The 17,975-nt window shown below is 43.9% G+C and overlaps 1 protein-coding gene across 1 annotated transcript in view; it reads left to right on the plus strand.

Annotated features, from left to right (window-relative positions):
• The window catches only part of zfhx3b (zinc finger homeobox 3b), a 135,979-nt gene that overhangs the window by 52,985 nt on the left and 65,019 nt on the right, over positions 1–17,975 (plus strand). The window contains exon 3 of the mRNA XM_030794059.1: positions 2,762–3,258. Within this exon, the coding sequence (XP_030649919.1) occupies positions 2,762–3,258 (497 nt within the window). The remainder of the gene's footprint in view (positions 1–2,761; positions 3,259–17,975) is intronic.

Below are 17,975 nucleotides of genomic sequence, written 5' to 3' on the forward strand. Positions count from 1 at the left end.
AAAGAGTGAAATGAAACCCCTCAGTGTTTAGCTTTCCTGAATGCACTCTATGTCACCATAACTTAACTACACAGAGCTCAGTTTAGCACACAAAGTTAGGGGAGCTGCTGCCTTAGTCAGAAGCTTTTGTGTGGGTTGACGCGAAGGTTGACACAGTTTAAAAAAGAACTGTTAAAATGTTCCACATCCATTAGATTGATGAAAAGGGGTTTTTACTGCATTCAAGTATGTAAGGATTGGATACTATTTCTCTGCAAAGCCTCCCACACAAACAAGCGAAAACACACAGACGCACAAAGATGGGGACAGGCACACTGACTTATACATATCACATATCAACATTTTACATGGGTCACTTGGCCGGGAAGTTCCCCGTTTGCTGCATTAGCCTTCCTCCAAAAGATAGTCTGACTGCCTATGCCTGGGCAAAGGGAGTGTTCTGCATGGCCTTGTCCTCCAGGCTCTCACTAAACATCAGCATTTTCATGTCATTATTCCCAAACTACCACTGCACTCATCAACTGGAGTTGCTTCTTTTTTTTCTTTTTTTTTTTCTTGGCTTTGTAATTGCCGCTATAAATTTTATCATGGTCAAAAAAGGGAGGAAAAAAGCCCAGTGAGGGTAATTCAGCAGCATAGTTGAGTGTTTGGCGTGCCAGCTACAACCCCACAGTTTGCACAGACTTGTCTCAAACTGTCGCCAGTTCAAAGACGTGAACAAGAATTGATTGCCGTGACTAATTCTTCTTTTTTCTTCTTGCCATCTGGTTCATTTTCCTGTGAGGGAATGTTTAATAAGCATGTTACATGGAAGCAATGATGAGGCATTAGCTGAGGCCTTGAAACAGTACACACTGGCACGCTCACATGCAGCCCCATGCGTGCACAAACACAGTTTTTGTCTGTTGATTACACACAGGACACAGAGTTGTGTCCTCATAAATAGTGGCTCCATGACAAAGATCAGTATTTTTTGCTTTGCTTGAGCCTAGTCTGTCTCTTCTCTTTTCTGCTATTCTGTCATCTGTTTGTTTTCGGCAAAAGTTACTGTAATTAACAAACTTAACTCATATGATCTCATTCTGAGTCCTACCTGTATCCTCAGGACAAAAGTAGAGAGTGAGTAGATGCATACCTTTGGGCCTTAGCTAGTGAACAGTACAGTTTTTAGAACAGTGAAGAACTGTCAGAAAATGAGAGATCATCTAAAATATTCTGCCAAGTTCCAAAAATAAAATAAAATAAAAACCTTCTAAAATGGTAGAAACCTTCTAAAATGGTAACAATTTAACCAAGTACTCTATCATGTTGAAGTAAAACTGTTTCCAGGCTTCATTTAGGCCTCTGTCTACACAGTAATTGAAATGTGCTTAAAAAGTAGTTTACATTTATTAACATTTGTTTTACGTCAGAGGTATTTAGATTCAAGACTTGGAGTTTATATTTGTTTGGTTATATCGATAAGCCGTGTTGTGAAGAGAAGATGTATAACTGTTGTAGTCAATACTGCTTTAGCGAAATACAGCGAGAGACTTCTAAAAAGAGGGAGAGAGAGAAATAGCAGTGCTGAGAAATGGATGGGAAATAAGAAGCAGGCAACATGGAGGGTGGGGGAGGGTGGAGGTGGACATAGAGGTGGATCTGTGAATGATTTCAGAGGGCTTCTCAAAGGTCTCCCTCTCCCAGCCATAAAAGCTCAGGTAATGGAGAAAAGTCCAAGCACAGCCTGCATACTGCAGCAATAAATAAAAAAGAGCTGCTGGAATTAATTTAGTGTAAAGCCAGGCAGGGTCAGCCAGTGCGCTCAGTCTGGCCAGTGATAGATTAAAGATCAGCGAGCAAAAGCAAAAACTCCCATGCTACTCCTGCTTCAGTTTTTTTTTTTAGCCTCTTGTTTTTTCCTCACTCTCAGATTTTGTGTGTGTGTGTGTGTGGGTGTGTGTGCATGTGTGTGTACGTGTGTGTGTGTGGTGTTCTGCTTTTGAATCTGCTTGTTATGTTCTGGGGTTTTTTTTTCCGTCTCATGGCTCAAGAGCACAATGAGCACTGAACAGAGTTAATCTTCTGGAAGGTGTCTGTATCAATTTAGCAACAATCTGAAGTGAAAGAGGCAGAGGAATCTAAACAGAGAGGCAGACTTTTTCATACTATTCTTCCTTGAAACAAGGAGCTGGATTTGATTTACAGTAATGTGTGCTTGGGAACTCTTTAGTTCGCCTGTAATGATAGAATAACTTTCTTTTTCTGCAGAGCTCACAGCCTCTGGACTTGATTTAGTGATGGGCTGTGAAAGTGCACCAGTCCAAACAGGGCTCTGTGTAAATCCATACCCTGGCGCGGTCAGTTTCTGCTCCTTGCAAAAGGTGTCCAGGCTTTCTTTCTGTAGGTTGAAAGGAAGGATAATCTTGATTTAATAAAATTAGGAACATAAATACACACATGCACATTATCCTCTAAGGGGTATTGGAACTGGAGAACAAATCCGTTTTGACTGAGGAGACAAACATGGCTTTTTGTTAAAAGCTGAACTGTACACCTTTCTGTTTTCTCAGGACATTCCTTTGCCTGGAAGAGTAGTTCACACTGAAACGCTGTTAGATTAAATCCCTCTGGGCCTACCCCTCTCCTAGCAAATGGATCCTAAAAGCTCCGTAATATGAAAGGGGACCAGATTAATGCTTAAGGTTGTGTGACATGTCTAACAGCATGTATGTGACTAATGTATTTTTATGTCTTTGTTATTTGCGTATGTGTTCTTCAGTAGGTGGGGATATCCCCATGGATGTGCGTCTTGGAGGTGGTCAGTTAGTGTCAGAGGAGCTGATGACACTGGGTGAAAGCCTGTCCCAGACGAGTGACCCTTCTCTGAAGTTGTTCCAGTGTGCTGTGTGCAACCGCTTCACCACCGACAACCTGGACATGCTGGGTCTACACATGAGCGCTGAGCGCAGCCTGCCTGAGGAAGAGTGGAGAGCAGTGGTGGGTGATTCCCATCAATGTAAGCTCTGCCATTACACCACCCAACTCAAGGCCAACTTCCAGCTGCACTGTAAGACTGACAAGCACGTGCAGAAGTACCAGCTGGTAGCGCACATCAAGGAGGGCGGTAAGGGCAACGAGTGGCGTCTGAAGTGCGTGGCCATCGGCAACCCTGTGCACCTCAAGTGCAATGCCTGTGACTACTACACCAACAGCCTGGAGAAGCTGAGGATGCACACGGTGAATTCTCGTCACGAGGCCAGTCTCAAGCTGTATAAGGTGAGTGACCACTCACTTGAATTCCTTAGTCAGAAGCTCACACTCTAACCAGACATTGCCACATATTTGAACAGAGATAACTACACTCCACTTCTAAATATCCGCTTTTGTCATATCTGCACCCTCAATAGCCAATAGCACCTTTCAGAGTCCAGAATGATTGGTTACAATTGTTTAATAGGGCCTAATGCACACAGTGCTGAGGGAGGACAGGGGCAGTTACAAAACAGTGGGTCAGTGAGATGGCAAAGGGTAGGGAGTGAAATTGCTGCAAGAGGGATGGAGACGTGTGAAGAGACCAAGGTTTGGTGCTAATACTCCTCCGAGCAGGAAAGCAAAAATCGTTCTCGACAGCAGTATTGATTTTCACCGGACTTGGAGCTTCACCTTCTCCTCTAATCATTCCATAATAGCCAATGGATGAACACTCTCCGAACAAATGGCCATAAATCTAAGAGGCCTGATTCCACTTAGGCACCTATCCTATGTGTCTGCGGCTGGGCTCTCCCTGTGTTTAACCCAAACTGGCATTATTGCACATGGGGAGCTCTCTCTCTCTATCTCTCTCTCTCTAGTTCTCTTGCACACACAACTCACCATACTCTTTGCTCTCTGTACTATTTCCATACAAACCTTGCCTTTATTTACACAAAGACTCCACTCCATTTTCAAGTGTTATGCTCTTGGAAAGTAAATGAATGAAAACAAATAATAGATATTATAGGGTTTTACTTAAGGAAAATTTACAAGAGTCTAACTCTTACCCCTCTCCCTGCAGTGTCATTCACAGCCGAACTACTTGTCGCAAATGGCATATTAAATGACAGAGCTAAAAAGCGAAAAAAAAAAGGGCGGGGGGGGGGGGGCAGCCTTTGTGGTGATTTTAATCATGCAAGAAAGCTGTGATAAAATAGACTAATTTAAAACAACATCTATAGGTCAATTTCGCACACTCTTGGCCTGGAGAGGTTCCACATTTATGAATGGTCTCTCCAATCTGCTGATGTTTTTATTGGAAGCTTCCTGTCTGCAAAGTCTTTATGCTCAAAGAACACAGTGAAACAGCAAAATCGTTTTTCAACACTCCATTAAAGTGAAAGGTGCAAGATTGTGCTCCCAGGTTGGCCATAATGTAGGGCTTGCGTGCAATTGGTCAGTGGCTCTGCCGAGATATCAGAATCCAGAGAACATGAGACCTGAACTCAGACGGCCGCTGCAGCACAAGCCTGGACACTTAGCTAGATTATTTACAAATACCTCAACAACAGAAAAAAAAAAAAAAAGATAACACAAGCTGTGTTACACACTCGGTCAGTCCCTGTAAGCAGAGAGATGTTAGGGGTCTCACAATGCTCTGTGGTGAATTTTAAGACCCACAGGACAAAGCTTAGTCTTAGCGCCACTGACACCTCACTGTCAGGCTTTGCTTGTACACTCACGCATCAAGCCTCTGATTCAAACTTGGTGTCTTTTGTTTATTCCCAAAGAGGATGTGCAGTGCAGGAAACCATCCCATGTGCTCGTTTTTATGAAGAGCTTCCCCGTAGAACCGCACCAAACAAATAAATTCTCAATCCCCATATTTTCTTATAAAGATAAAAGTTTTGTATTTAGACAGGCCATATAACATATATCAAAGCACAGCTTGAATTTGTGCTTTAGTCCTTTAGGAATTGAGAATAGAGAGTTGAGGAAAGTGTGACATGCTTGTCTCACTTTAAATGCTCAACAGGCTGTGGAGGCTTAAAAATGTTCAACACATCTGAGCACGATCATTTTTAAGCTCTAAGCTGCTTAAAATGGTTCCTCAGCCCTTAAAGCCAGCAGATCCTCTGAGAAAGTGGAGCATGTGCCGAAGGATGACCGCTACATCTGCCCTGTGAGTAGTGTCACTATCCTAAGCAAGCAGTTCTCATCAGTCCCCACAAGTGTGTCGACAAAGTAAGATGTTCACAACTTGACAAGACTTATTACCGCATTTCATGACCTACAAATATGATTAGTCGATGATAAGTACATGGTGCACAGGCCTCGCTACAGCATTTTCTCCCCACTTGACAATGTGGGGACAGGCTTCCTTTCGGTGACAGGCATCCTTTCACATTGGATTTATAGTCCTGGTAGAGGGACTGACAGACAGAAACCTACAGTGGCCTACCAGTCTGGCAAAGCGGTGTATGTGAGAAGGAAAAACAGACATAAAAATCCAGCCCATTTATTCCTCCCTAAAGAAATTTGCTGCAAAATGCAATGCTTTTTTTCTTTTTTTACCTTTCTGGGGAGAAAATAAATCATCAAGTCAGCATAAACAGCCTGTAAGATGTGGGAGACATCTTGGGACACTTCACCCAAATCTAACTGGTTTGCATTAAACAGGCCCTTTGTGTGCATGGCTCCGTATAAATTGGAGCCTGTAATTACTGGAATTAAAAAGGAAGGTTTAAACTGAGGGCTAAGCTGGATGGGATAATTTGAGAGTCTGTGGTATGCAGCCCATATTAGGGCTTTCCAAAAATATATCCTTCCCCCCACCACCCCACATATTGGAATGTTCCGAAAGCCCTTGGAAAGCACAAGTGAGTTGTCCTGACCGCACAGACCACCGCACAGTGGGGGTGATGTTTCCTTTCTCTTTGTCAGTGGACTGGTATCTAGGGACAGAATCATGGCCCACTTGGGTTTCAGACACACCCGTTAGTATTCCTCCTCATTTATGAACTTTGACCTTCCTTTCTTGCAGTAAGAGTCTCTCTGCACTGGCAACTTTGTGGTGCCAGTGATGATGTCATACTGGTCACCACTAAGCACTCTCAGATGGGCCTCACAACAATGTGCCGGTCATCCCAATATTTAGGATAGCCAAAGGTTTTTTACCCTCTCTATAGCTGGAAAGGCTGAAATGGCCTGTCCTGAAGAAGGCCTTTCAGGTAGTTTACAGTGCACTTTATCCAGTGGCATTTTTCCCAGTGAGTGCTACCCTGATTAAAAGGCATACAGTAGGAAACACACAAATGCTTTGAATGGTGTAGTACCATTAATGCAGATCTGTTCGCACTGAAAGCAGTTCTCTGGTGTCTGAATGTGTAGGTAAGAGATGGAGTAGTGGCAGACTTTGGCATGGGTCTTGTCTGCTACCTCTAGACAGGATGAGAAAAAGCTAGACCAGGCCTCCACTTCCAGGCAGGACTCTGAGGGAAAGAGGAGGAGCATGGGGGTTAGCTGGCTACCTTCCTTGTCTCGGGGGCCGGTGCGATCTGCAGTAATTGAGATTGATTGGATGTTATTTTTCCTCTTGCAAATGTAGTCCATTAGCTTGGCACATGCATAATCAGTTTAGAGCGCAGTTAACTGAATGTAATCATGTTCCTCGGTGTCTGCTCGCACAAAATCCACTCCAGATGCCGCTTGGCCGTGGAAAGAGAGGAAGAAAGTGCCGTCACTATCACATGGGGAATCTTTACCCAAGAAACCCCAACACCCCCTCCCTCTATCCTGGTCTTGCTCTATTAAACACACACAAAACTGCAGAACCTCCCATATATACACACATATACACAAACTCACAAACACACACTCTCCGTTGAGCCACTGCGGCCCAAACTCTAGGCAACAGAGCCTCCAGATAACATGTTGATGTGTCTGAGCTATGCTAACACTGTCCTGACTGCGCTCCAAGTCTGGCCTGTGAAGCAGCACAAAGCGGATGGATTTTGGATGCTCTCTCCTCTCTTATTTTCCCCTTTAGTGCGATCCAACTGGATCACTCGGGTGCAAGAAAGCAAAATGTCTAGGCTCCACAGTGAACAAAAGGAAAAATTCTGTAAAACAAAACAGACAGTGAAGTGAGTGATGGGATTAGCATTAGCGGCTAGACAAGAGCACATGGACTAACTTCTCAGTTATACCACTACCGGTGCATGCAGCCAGGAAGGACTTCTGGTATTAATGAGCATGATTAGTAGTACAAAAGATCATCATCAGAGAGTGAACTGTGATCATCAAACAAATAGCTCAAAATTGCTTTGGCTCCAGCAAGATTGTTTTTGTTTTATTATCAAATAAAAGTGCAGTGTAATTTCAAGTTAAAGTCACAAGGGAGCATTTTACTGCCGCTGGAACCAACTTGGCAATATCTCTCCTCTGTGGACAGAACAGTCCAACCTCAGCACCGCTAAGACTGAAAGAGCCAGCCACACCCAGTCACTGTAGGCTCACCCTCCAGACATCAGTTAGAGGAGAGAGGGATGAGGGGCGGGGGAGAGGGGGGGGGGTGGCAGGTCTGAGAGATAGAGAGATGCTCGTTTAGACGGAGATACTCTGCTAATTATCATGGCTAGCCAGTGATTGTTCAGTAATAGTGCTCAGTGGGGAAAAAAGGTTGCCGCGGTTCCAGGAAGAGCTGAGCTCTGATTTACTGGTACTACCGCGCTAATAAAGCACTCGCTCCATATCCACAGAGCTGCCATTGAGATCCTCTTCACCCCCCTACTGTTAAAGACATAACACACTCAATCACCTTGCCAGGTCATGGTAGACCAAAGGGGCCAGGTTCTTCTCTCATGCACCCTTTCAAATGCTCGTAGCGGATCTTTTGCATTTTAGAAGTGCATAATCTAGTAGCAGGTTTTCTTTCAAGCTGAGGAAGTGTTTAAGTTCTTTGTTAGACCTCCTCAGTCAACACAACTGTGATCCAAAACCCCCTCTGAACCTCACCCTTGCTAGTTTGCCAGGGGAGCAGTGAACTTTGGCTGCAGAAACTAAACAGAACAGAGTCTGAGGAAAAGGTTGGAGAAGACAACAAGAGAAGCAAGAGGGTTGGCTTAGAGAGCTGTCAGTTAAGAAGAGAGGGAGGGGCATAGAGTTGTTTTTGGTGGAGGAGGGTTCAAGGCTTCATATCTGGCAGCTCGCTGGAATTTCACAACTCCTCCAGCTCCCACCTCGGAAAAGGCCAGGCACTGACCCGTGGCCCAGCTGCTGCAATGCTGCTGCTGATTGGGAGTGTATCTGCCCCTCCATGTGTTTCAGGACCAGCCGCCAGCCAGTCACACAGGGTAGGCCCCACTCTGTTGAGCCTTTTACTGCGTGTGTTTGCCAGGATTGCGAAATGTACCGGTTGAGAGGGCGGCCCTTGACTATCTGAGGTTGGGGGGTGTCAGATATTCTTGTGTTAATGGCTGTTTGTTTTGATTTTCTTCCCCTCTTTTTTTGGGCAGCTGGACAAGAGCAACTGAGCACACTCCTGTCAGTGTTCAAGGAAGTTGTTGATCCTATTATCTACTGCCTGATCAGCAGAATCAGGGGATTTGGGGACTGAGGAGGGACTGGAGTGCAGGGTAAAAGGGGTTAGCCAGTGTGTGATGTATAGCAGAACAGCTGAATGTACTACTAGTTTGCTATGAGTGGGTGTGTGAATACAGAAAGGTTCAGTGTACAGTGTAAGTCCTCACACGCTTTCACTCAACTCCCTTATCCTCCAGCCTCCACCCTGCATCTGCCCATGTTTGTTTCTCTCTCTCTCTCTCTCTCTCTCTCTCTCTCTCTCTCTCTCTCTCTCTCTCTCTCTCTCTCTCTGTCTCTCTTTCTCTCTCTGTCTGGACATGTGTCATTATTTTCTCTACCTTTTTCATCCCCTCTTTCAATTTTCGCTCTCCTCCTTACTCATTTTCTCTATTCTTTGTATCCTCAAATTACTAATATAAAAGGCCAAACTTTCGTCACACACAAAACAAACCAACATAGCTAGCAGGCCAGTGGGTGGTCCTGTACGGAGCTCTGCTTAAGGTTAAATATCTTTAATCCAACCAGCCTGGAAAACTAAACATTCTCCCCAGCCAAACCCCTTCTACTCCCCTCCCCTCACTGTCTCCCTTTGCTCTCCTCTCTTGTTCTCTTTCTATCTTTCCTCTCTTTGTCTTCCTTTTTGTTGTTTACATGTTGAATGGTTTATTCGCATACTGTTTTTCATAAAACACCTTATAAAGAATTAAGACAGGAACAAAATTTCACAAGCATAGCATTTTCTCAGTTATACTGAAGCATTTTTAAATCTGATTTTAAAAAAATAGTTACTGGGAGAGCAGTTACATTACCAAGAATCAACTTTCTGTGTGTATACTGACCAGAAGGTATTGGTATTGTCTAATCAGTTTTGTTGTTAAGAGTATTACATGGTATTACAATCATATCAGTCATATTTCTGTCTGTGTTCCTCCCATCGCCCCCACCCACTGTTAGGGGTAACTAGGAGGTTGCATGCTTGCCCTGTTTTCAAGCAAACTTTATAAGGGCCACATTTAATCAGTCTGCTCTATGATTTAGTCTGAAATTTGCAAGTATTTGTCAGTCAAATTTAAACCAGATGATCCTGAGGTTTGATTGGTTCAGTGCCCATTTGTTTTAGACAAGGTCTCTTTCCTGTTGGCTTGTTAGCTAGTTGGTAAGAGTAGGTCACCCTGGAGACTAAGTGCAGTCTATTGGGAGGTAAGTGTTTTTTTTGGTGTTGTTTTTTGGGGGTTTTTTGTTTTGTTTTGTTTTTGGTTTTTTTTGGTTTTTTGATGAGCCAGAGCCTGGCCTCCACTGGTTCCCTATGGTTCTAAGCTGAGCAGATAGAGAGAGAGACAGGCCGGCTTACCGGCTCACCAACATCAATACATCAGTGGCTTAGCAACCAGATTAACGGCCTCTGAGTGGTCATGGCCACAGTGCAGTGCTGCTCACTCCATTCAGCCTGGAGCAGTCTAGGGAAAGGGGCGGAAACTGCACTCTGTTTGGCTTTTGGTTTCTGAGTAGAGTCCTGGGACAGATAAATTCAACAGAGAAATGGGGATGTGGACCCAATCCCATATAACATCTTACTTATGAGTTTATGAACGTTACCACAAAATAGGACCGTCTTTAAGGGTTAAATAGTCATTCAATGCATTATAATATTCTGAGTGCTTACATATGTACCCCTTGATGGATGCAAACTAAAACAGATACTTATTCCTCTCCCCCTCTCTGTATTAGCAAAGAAAGCAGAACAGTTGTTGGAAGACAGCAGACAAGTTGAAGGACAAGTTGAATCTCAGAGGTAATTAGTGACGGAAGGACTCAGGCTATGGGAGCAGTCTCCACAGCTGGGGTACTGTTCCAGGGAAAGCTGAAACTCCAAACAGGGGGTTTCCCTGAGCCATAGTTCCACTATACTGAGGTAAAAAAGTCAACCTCATCCTCCCCCACTGCGATGGACGTCCATCGAAGCGTCTTATGTTTGGCCTAATTGCTGTGTGCTGCAGTCTGGGGTTAGGACTGGGAGCTGTAAATCTATCAGTGTTATGGGGGCAATGTTCTCACCAGATGTAGACTACAGATTTCATCCCTTTGTAATTAAGCAGTTCAGCCTGGGGTGTCATATGGTTTTTATTGGAGCCCTCTGGAAAAAATCATTTCGCACCTTGTTTTCTCATCATGCCCTTTATTCTTATATAAAAAAGGAATAAAATGGAGAAAAGGAAATTTTAAAGAAGGAAAGAGAGGAATAAAAGCTCGTGCCTGAATTCCTGTATGGAAATGATGGGCTATTGATTTAAAGGGTGGAGGTGTGAGGGCATCGGGAGGTCATGGCACTCACAGGTAATCAAAGAAACTTGCTCAAAGTCAAGAGAAAAACGGGAAACAAAAGGATTCAATTAGAACCCAGTACATTTTTCCAAATGTTATCTCTCTCCCTTTCTTTCTCTCCCCACCTGTGGTGTATTTTAAACTCATTACAGTGATGAGAAAGATGAGGGAGGGCACAAAGAGAGGGAGCAGCTAAGGGACAGAAGAGCTGCTTAGGTTTTCAAGGGCAAACATTTACTGTAAGTTTACTGCCTCCACATTCTCACACTCCAAAGTATTACTTTCAGTACAGAGCACTTAAAAAAAAAAAAAAGTATATCCCAGAAGTCTCCTCCAGTTCTCATCCCCACGCTAAACCCCTCCCACTGATGTGGTAAACTCTGAGGTCAACCTCTCAAAGGTGCATTTTTTTACTAGTCACAGCTGCTGAAAGAAGGGGAAAAAGCTTTTGTTCTGTTTTAAGCACTTTCACACATTTGTATTTTATGAAGCATTTTTCAAATGGCCTTGGTGATTTATGGAGCTATGCTTGACTCTCAGTGCAGAGTCCTGAGTAGTAGACTGGATAGGAAGTCTTCAGTGAAGCCACCACACTCTGCGGTCTCGTGGCAGATCTATTACTCTCTTCCTTATATAAGAGAGGATTCTTCATCTTCATCCTCGCCAGCTCCACGGTCCCTCAGTAACGTCACTGCAGTCAATCAACACTAGGCCTAAAATTAGGCCCGCTGAATGAGTCAAACTTGGATCAGTCTTTTGAATGGGTTATCTCTGTCACTACTTAGGAATTTCTTAATTTATACTTGTTAGGCTGGATTGGTCTTGTTCTGGTAATTTGAACCAGAAGGACTGTGTGTGCTACTGTGTAAATGAGATCTCTGGGAGCCATTATATTTTTGCCACTAGATTAGATTGCAAAATCTGGTATGCAAATTATTATTCAAATTATCATTATATTAAATTAAGCACTGAAAGAGGAGAGTGAGCACCTTATTAATGAGTTATATGAACCAGGCTTTATTAAATATTTGTTGATGTTGCAGGGGAACGGGTGTGTATTAATTCAGCTGTGGCGGGTCCCTGCGGGCGTAGAGACAAGCTTTTGTTCCTTACTCAGTCTCATGCTCCAGTGTCTCTACCCTTGATTCCCTAACAGCATTTCAGTGATGAGTTATGAGGGAAGCTTTTGAGTGCACCAGCGTTTGAGATGATTCTCTCCATATTGCTGGGTAATATTCATCAACCTCCTCTTTAAAAAGGGATCCTGTTTCTTAACTCACTGTCTATGGTGTAATGGCCTCTACTTCAGAAACTATGGGAATTAGAGACCTTGCTCTTCTCTGTAATATCTTTTCCTTTATATCAATAAGAATTGCAGCCCGTCTTCTGTTTTGCGAATTTGGCGTTTTTTCTGCTGGTGCTCTTATTTCATGTGACTGTTCAAGGAATCTTTGAACTTTGGAAATGATGAGATATAAAAATGACTGGAGTTTATGGGCTATCAAATGGATAAAAGGGGCTGTAAGGATTAAATTATTTCTAACCCCCTGTACATCAACCAAGCGGTCCCTGCTTTCAGACCATCCTGAGGCTCCACTGTTTGTACTCCAATTTCCTACTATAGAACACAGATCTCAAACCGCTGACTGCCTTTCTCTCTTTTTAAGTCCAATAGGCGCTCATCATTCAATTTTCCTCCATTTGACACTATTTAGTTTCACTGGGTCACTCTCACTTCAGACCATAATAATAGATCGTCCTGTAACAGCCTTCTAGAACCAAGTGAACCCAGAACGATTAGCCTTTAATCATAAAGAGCAGGGTTTGGTCATGTGATAAAGGTGCGTGTAGTCATCTCATTCAGATTCAGAAGAGTGTTCAAAAACTGTACAGTCGTTCCATGGCTGTTTTAAAGCAGTTATTGAATTGAATAATTAGATATTGAAGTGTCTGACCATATAATACAGCAGTACTTTCCTTCCACTGGAAAGGAATCTGCTCCTGCAAAGGAACTTGTCCTGTGCGTCCATGCAGTGGCGAATTCCTAGTATTCAACTTAACTTTTTAATCATTAAACTTGATGAAGCCATCTCCGCAAAGTCAGGGGTTTACATACAAAAATCAAACGCCATCTGCCATCTCTGATCAGAGGCAACAGCCATCAGACTGGGGTTACAAAGGCAGAACAGGAAAAGCCATTAACTGCCAATCACTGCATCGATCGACAACCCTGTCCGCCACAACCATCACTACTGTGCCCCCCCAGTACACACACACACACACACATACACACACACACACACACACACACACACATACATACACACCCCTCTCCCTTAAACACACACATATACTCATACTCACAAACAAAAAACTCTTACATGTGACTGCTGATGTTTTTCATGGACAGCAGTCAGAATTATAGAAAATGTTTCAAAAGGAGAAATCTGAATGAGAAGTCTTTAACACTGACCCAGAGCCAGGGTTCATCTCTTCCTGCTCCTTCTGTCGTCTTTTCAAATAAAGTGAGGTACGCACTCTCTTTCCTATTCATATTACAGGAAAATAATTTCCTCTGTCCTTTCGTGCACTGGTTCATTTCACATCTGACTATGTTACTGTACTGTTTTTTTTCTTCCCTACATATTTGTCATAGCTCACAATCATTTTGCATCTCTAATCTTTTTGGAGTTAAAACCGTAAAAACAAATAGTCGGCAAAGGACAGGGAAAAACAGTGGATTGATTTTCTTTTTCTCCATTTTCAGTGGTGTCGTTAGGACTAAGGGTCATCAGGAGAATATTTACCTACTTCCCAGCTTAATAGAGATGCTGTATATCAGAAAGTGATAGGGTGCAGAGGTCAGGGCTGGGGGGAGCAATTAAGGCGTATGGATCTGCCAGTGCTGGGCCATCCCATTGTGTGTGCTGCAGGCAGGAACAGATAGGTGAGCAGAATGGGAGCAAGAGGCAATGCATATTGAACATGACTTTATTAATTTATTGAGCTTTGCCAGAGATTTGCTGAAACTTCACTTCCTTCATTCCCACAGAAAAAAAAAAAAAAAAATTCACACTTACCAGTGGAGACACATATGTACTCAGTGAGATTTAAAGTAGCTGACCCACCTGTCAACAGCTGTTCTGGTATATTTTTTAGATTTGTATTTGTGGATTTGTGTGAATGTGCTATTTAGATTTCAAGCTTTTATTCCCCTGTTTTTTCCCCTCTCTCTCTTTCTTTCTACCCCCACTCCCTCGTTCTCTGGTTGGAGTTAACCGTGTGTCCTGCTCTCTGGCCACACAATAAAAGTGGACATCACAGGCATGATGGATGTGGCCTGAAGCCTGGGTTCTCGCTGTGCGGCTGCGGTGGCCTCATTGACACATTGGCCTGGGGAGGAGGGAGAAGGAGGGAGGAGATAGAGAGGGAGGACAGAGAGATACAAACCAGACCAGCCATTTTCCCTGTCCCGCACATAAATATTTGTGTAGCTGATTTATAAACAGCAGAGCATAAGACAAGATCAAAGTTAACTGTATGGCTTATAGAAAAGCAGGGACTTCTCACAACACTATTCTACGCAGCACGCTCATAGCGATTAAAGACCAAGCCGTATATCAGCAGCCATACTGACGCAGGGTCTGAGTGGCTCTTCCCTCTTAAAGGGCTAATAGTGTTCCAACTGCATTGGGCCTCCTGGCACCGACAGGAACACAGGCTAGTTAAAGAGTCTATATTTGTACTAATTAAAGCACAGAATACCACTGAAGAGTCATGAGCTGAGACGACAGGCGGAGTGCAGTTGGCAGTGATATGTTTCGTGTATTCTGTTATGCATCTTGCTGCTAGTGGTGTTCCTGTGCAGAGACAGGACTCACCGAGTGCCAGAGAATGGGACAGTAGACAGCTGCACAGGCTGTTTCAGTCAGGCAGCTAGCCGGACAGCCCACACAAAGGCCGGGCCCCTCTCCATCTGAAGCGTGGGGGGTGGGCTGAGGTGGGGGGTTCAGGGTCAGTGCTGGCGTGAGACAGCTTTATGTGGAGCTTGAACAGAGGTTAACACACACACACACACACACACAAACATACCACACTCATAGACTGACTGATCTGAGCCTGAAATTAGCGTTCCATTCCAACTGATTGTATTTGCCTTGCAATAGAGCATATGCATGTATGTGTGTGTGTGTGTGTGTGTGCGTGCGTTTGTGTGTGTGTGTTGGGAGGTATAGCTGAGGAGCTCACAGATTGCTTTGGCCTCCTTTCGCATTAATAAGAGTCCCAGCCTGGCAGATGCAGGAGGGCCAGTAGGACGGCTGTTTGTTGACCCCTGTGGGAGGTTGAGCGGTGTGGGTAATGGGAGAGAAAGAACAGCATTCTCAATGGAGATTCCCTCCATTGTCCTAAAAATAGCTGAATAAACAGGAGATCCATCACCACGACAGGGTGTGCCCAGGGTGACGGGGTGGGAAGCTCCTTTGCTAAACAGCCTGTCGGGAGACATCTGTCCCACTGGAACGGAACAGGGTGACACAGAGTGTGTGCACTGGAACTCTCCTCACCTGATCCATTACGCAACACTTAAGCCTCACCCACCCCATCCAGGGGAGGGAACCTTACAAGAGCTTTACACCCTGTATGGAGTGTACTGTACGTTTGGTTTTGCATTGTGACAACCTTTCACATGCTTTAGACGTGTTTACATTTGATACATATAGTTTATGATCAAATCACTCTAACCAGAATAACTGGTTTTGTGAGAAAATCCGTGAAAGAGGTGAGTCTGAAATGTGAGAGCTGTTCTCAAATTTCAGAATACCTAACAGAATGAATAAGGAATCATTATGTTTCCTTCAGCTGCTAGGGCTATGGTGAGAGGCATTTTTCAGTGGCTGTCTGGCTGGGTCAGCAGGGTGTGCTTCTCTCCGCAGGTTGGGCTGTCTGAACAAAGTGAATGGAAGACACAAGAGTTGCCTGTGCATTTACTTCAAAGATATCCCCTAGTATCAGAAATATGATGAAGAGTGAGGCAGACAAATCTTTGGTCTGGGAAGGGTTACTGAATTATTACTGATGCTTTCGGGGTAACTGTCCAACCGCAGGTCTGGGGAATATTAATCATTTATTTGATTGTCCGCATGTGCTGATTAATCAATTTGAGGGAGATCTGCAGGATTAACTACCCTATTATTCCCCTGTAAGAACAGATAAGACATAAGACTTTAAAATATCATGTTCCATTTATCATTTATTTTTAGTCCCCTGCTGATGAGGGTGAAATAAAAACTGAGGTGAGATTAGGAAGAACAGCAACAGAGGGAATGAGCCAAAGCAGAGGGAGGGGAGAAGAGAGAGAGAGAGAGAGAGAGAGAGAGAGAGAGAGAGAGAGAAAGAGAGAAATGAGCCTTTAGATCCTACCAGGAAAGAGCACAACAGCTTTAAACTGCATACTTCAGAAGAGACACACTATGGGGAGAGAAAGGAGCTCTTACACAACACAGATATAGAGAGAAGCGAGGGCAGCAAAACACATTTTAAGAGTAAAGGACAGAGAGCGAGGAACTAGTGTGAGCTGCAAGTGAAACGACAGGAAGAAAAGAGGGAAAACGATAGCGCCCCACACCTGTAGCTACCTGACTGACATGACGTGGAGAGGGGGCAGAGGGGGTAGGAGATTGGCTAAAGTTGACGGACTTGTTTGAGGTAAGTTCTGCTAGCTTGTAAGAAAGCATAATGAAACAATAGAATAGCTTTTTATATCACCCAACTACACTACATCCACTCTATAAATTCTTGATCCACTGACTGTTTAATGTGTTATGTCATGTGGTAATTCCTTTGATTCAAACATACCTCCGTTTGTAAATACAAGAGGCACTCAAAGAGCTGTGGTTACTTTACAGGAATGGCGCCCCCGGCGCTTTGGTGGAGAAAGCAAGGGAGGGAGAGAGTGAGAATGAGAAAGGGAGAGGTGGTTAGAAACTGTATATACTCCTTGTTCCTCTTCTGCCAAGCTTGTTGCCTCTGGCCTCTTATTGCGCATGCAGTGCAAAGTGAAGTAGCACAGAAACCTGAGATGGAGGTGGAGACCATCCATAGCTGGTAACAACACACATAGCAGACACAGTCATACAGTTTTCAACACTTTGCACCTTTTAACACTTTCCTGCCTGCTGAAATTGATATTACCGGCTCCAGCACTATGCATATGTCCGTCAGTGTGATAAAGATGTCTGTTTTTTTTTTTTTTTTTGTTAAATTGGAACAGACTATGGCGTAAAGACTAAAGTATATAGTTGCCGACCTGTGAGTGTGGGCAGCAGTGCTAGACTGGCCCAGTCCAACCACTTGTGATTCCTGCATGGCCTCGCCAGTCATGTGGACTCTGGTTCTCAGAGAATCACGTAGAAAAACACCCCCCATACTCGGCTGGGAGGTCGACAGAAAAAATTGCATAGTAAGGGCACTCTTCCAAAACATTAATGAATTAAAATCACAAGTTGTCCTATAAAAAGTGGCTTAATGCGATCTTACAACCTATGTGTACAATTTACATTAAAAGGGATACAAAGCCTTCCTGTGCGGGAGGTTACAGTGCCCCATATTAAATGTCCCCAAATGGGTAGCCAGCACAACGACCTCCACGATGACACGACAACTAATGGCGTGAGTGGTTATTTTAGGAAGCGGTTATGCCCAGCTCGCAGAGGTCTTTCAGAAGCCCTGTAAAGCTTTTGCCGGCGTGACTAAAGCAATAGGCTGCCTCCAATTAGCCTGGCTTGTGTTTGATTTTTGTGATGACGGCCATATCTCAGCTGTAATTATGCTGCGGTTGGAATGATGAGGGTTTAGGTTATTGATTCTGCATTGATCACCCTGATCAATGAGCACTTTGTTTCTTTTTTTATGGAAAGTGAAGTTCTTTTTTTCTCTGGCTAATGAGCAGGGCTACAGAATGACCCTATAAAGGAGCCTATGTTTTTTAGGCCCATGTGGATTGCACTGAGTAAGGGGTGGGACTGCGGGATGGTGGAGTTAGCTTTTCTCGAAGAGCTCTGTTTTTCAACACAAGCGCACGTGTTCCTTTGGGCAAAGGTTAGAGGCTAGGTCTT

This window comes from Chanos chanos, chromosome 2 (assembly GCF_902362185.1).
Source record: "Chanos chanos chromosome 2, fChaCha1.1, whole genome shotgun sequence".
Taxonomy (NCBI): Eukaryota; Metazoa; Chordata; class Actinopteri; order Gonorynchiformes; family Chanidae; genus Chanos; species Chanos chanos.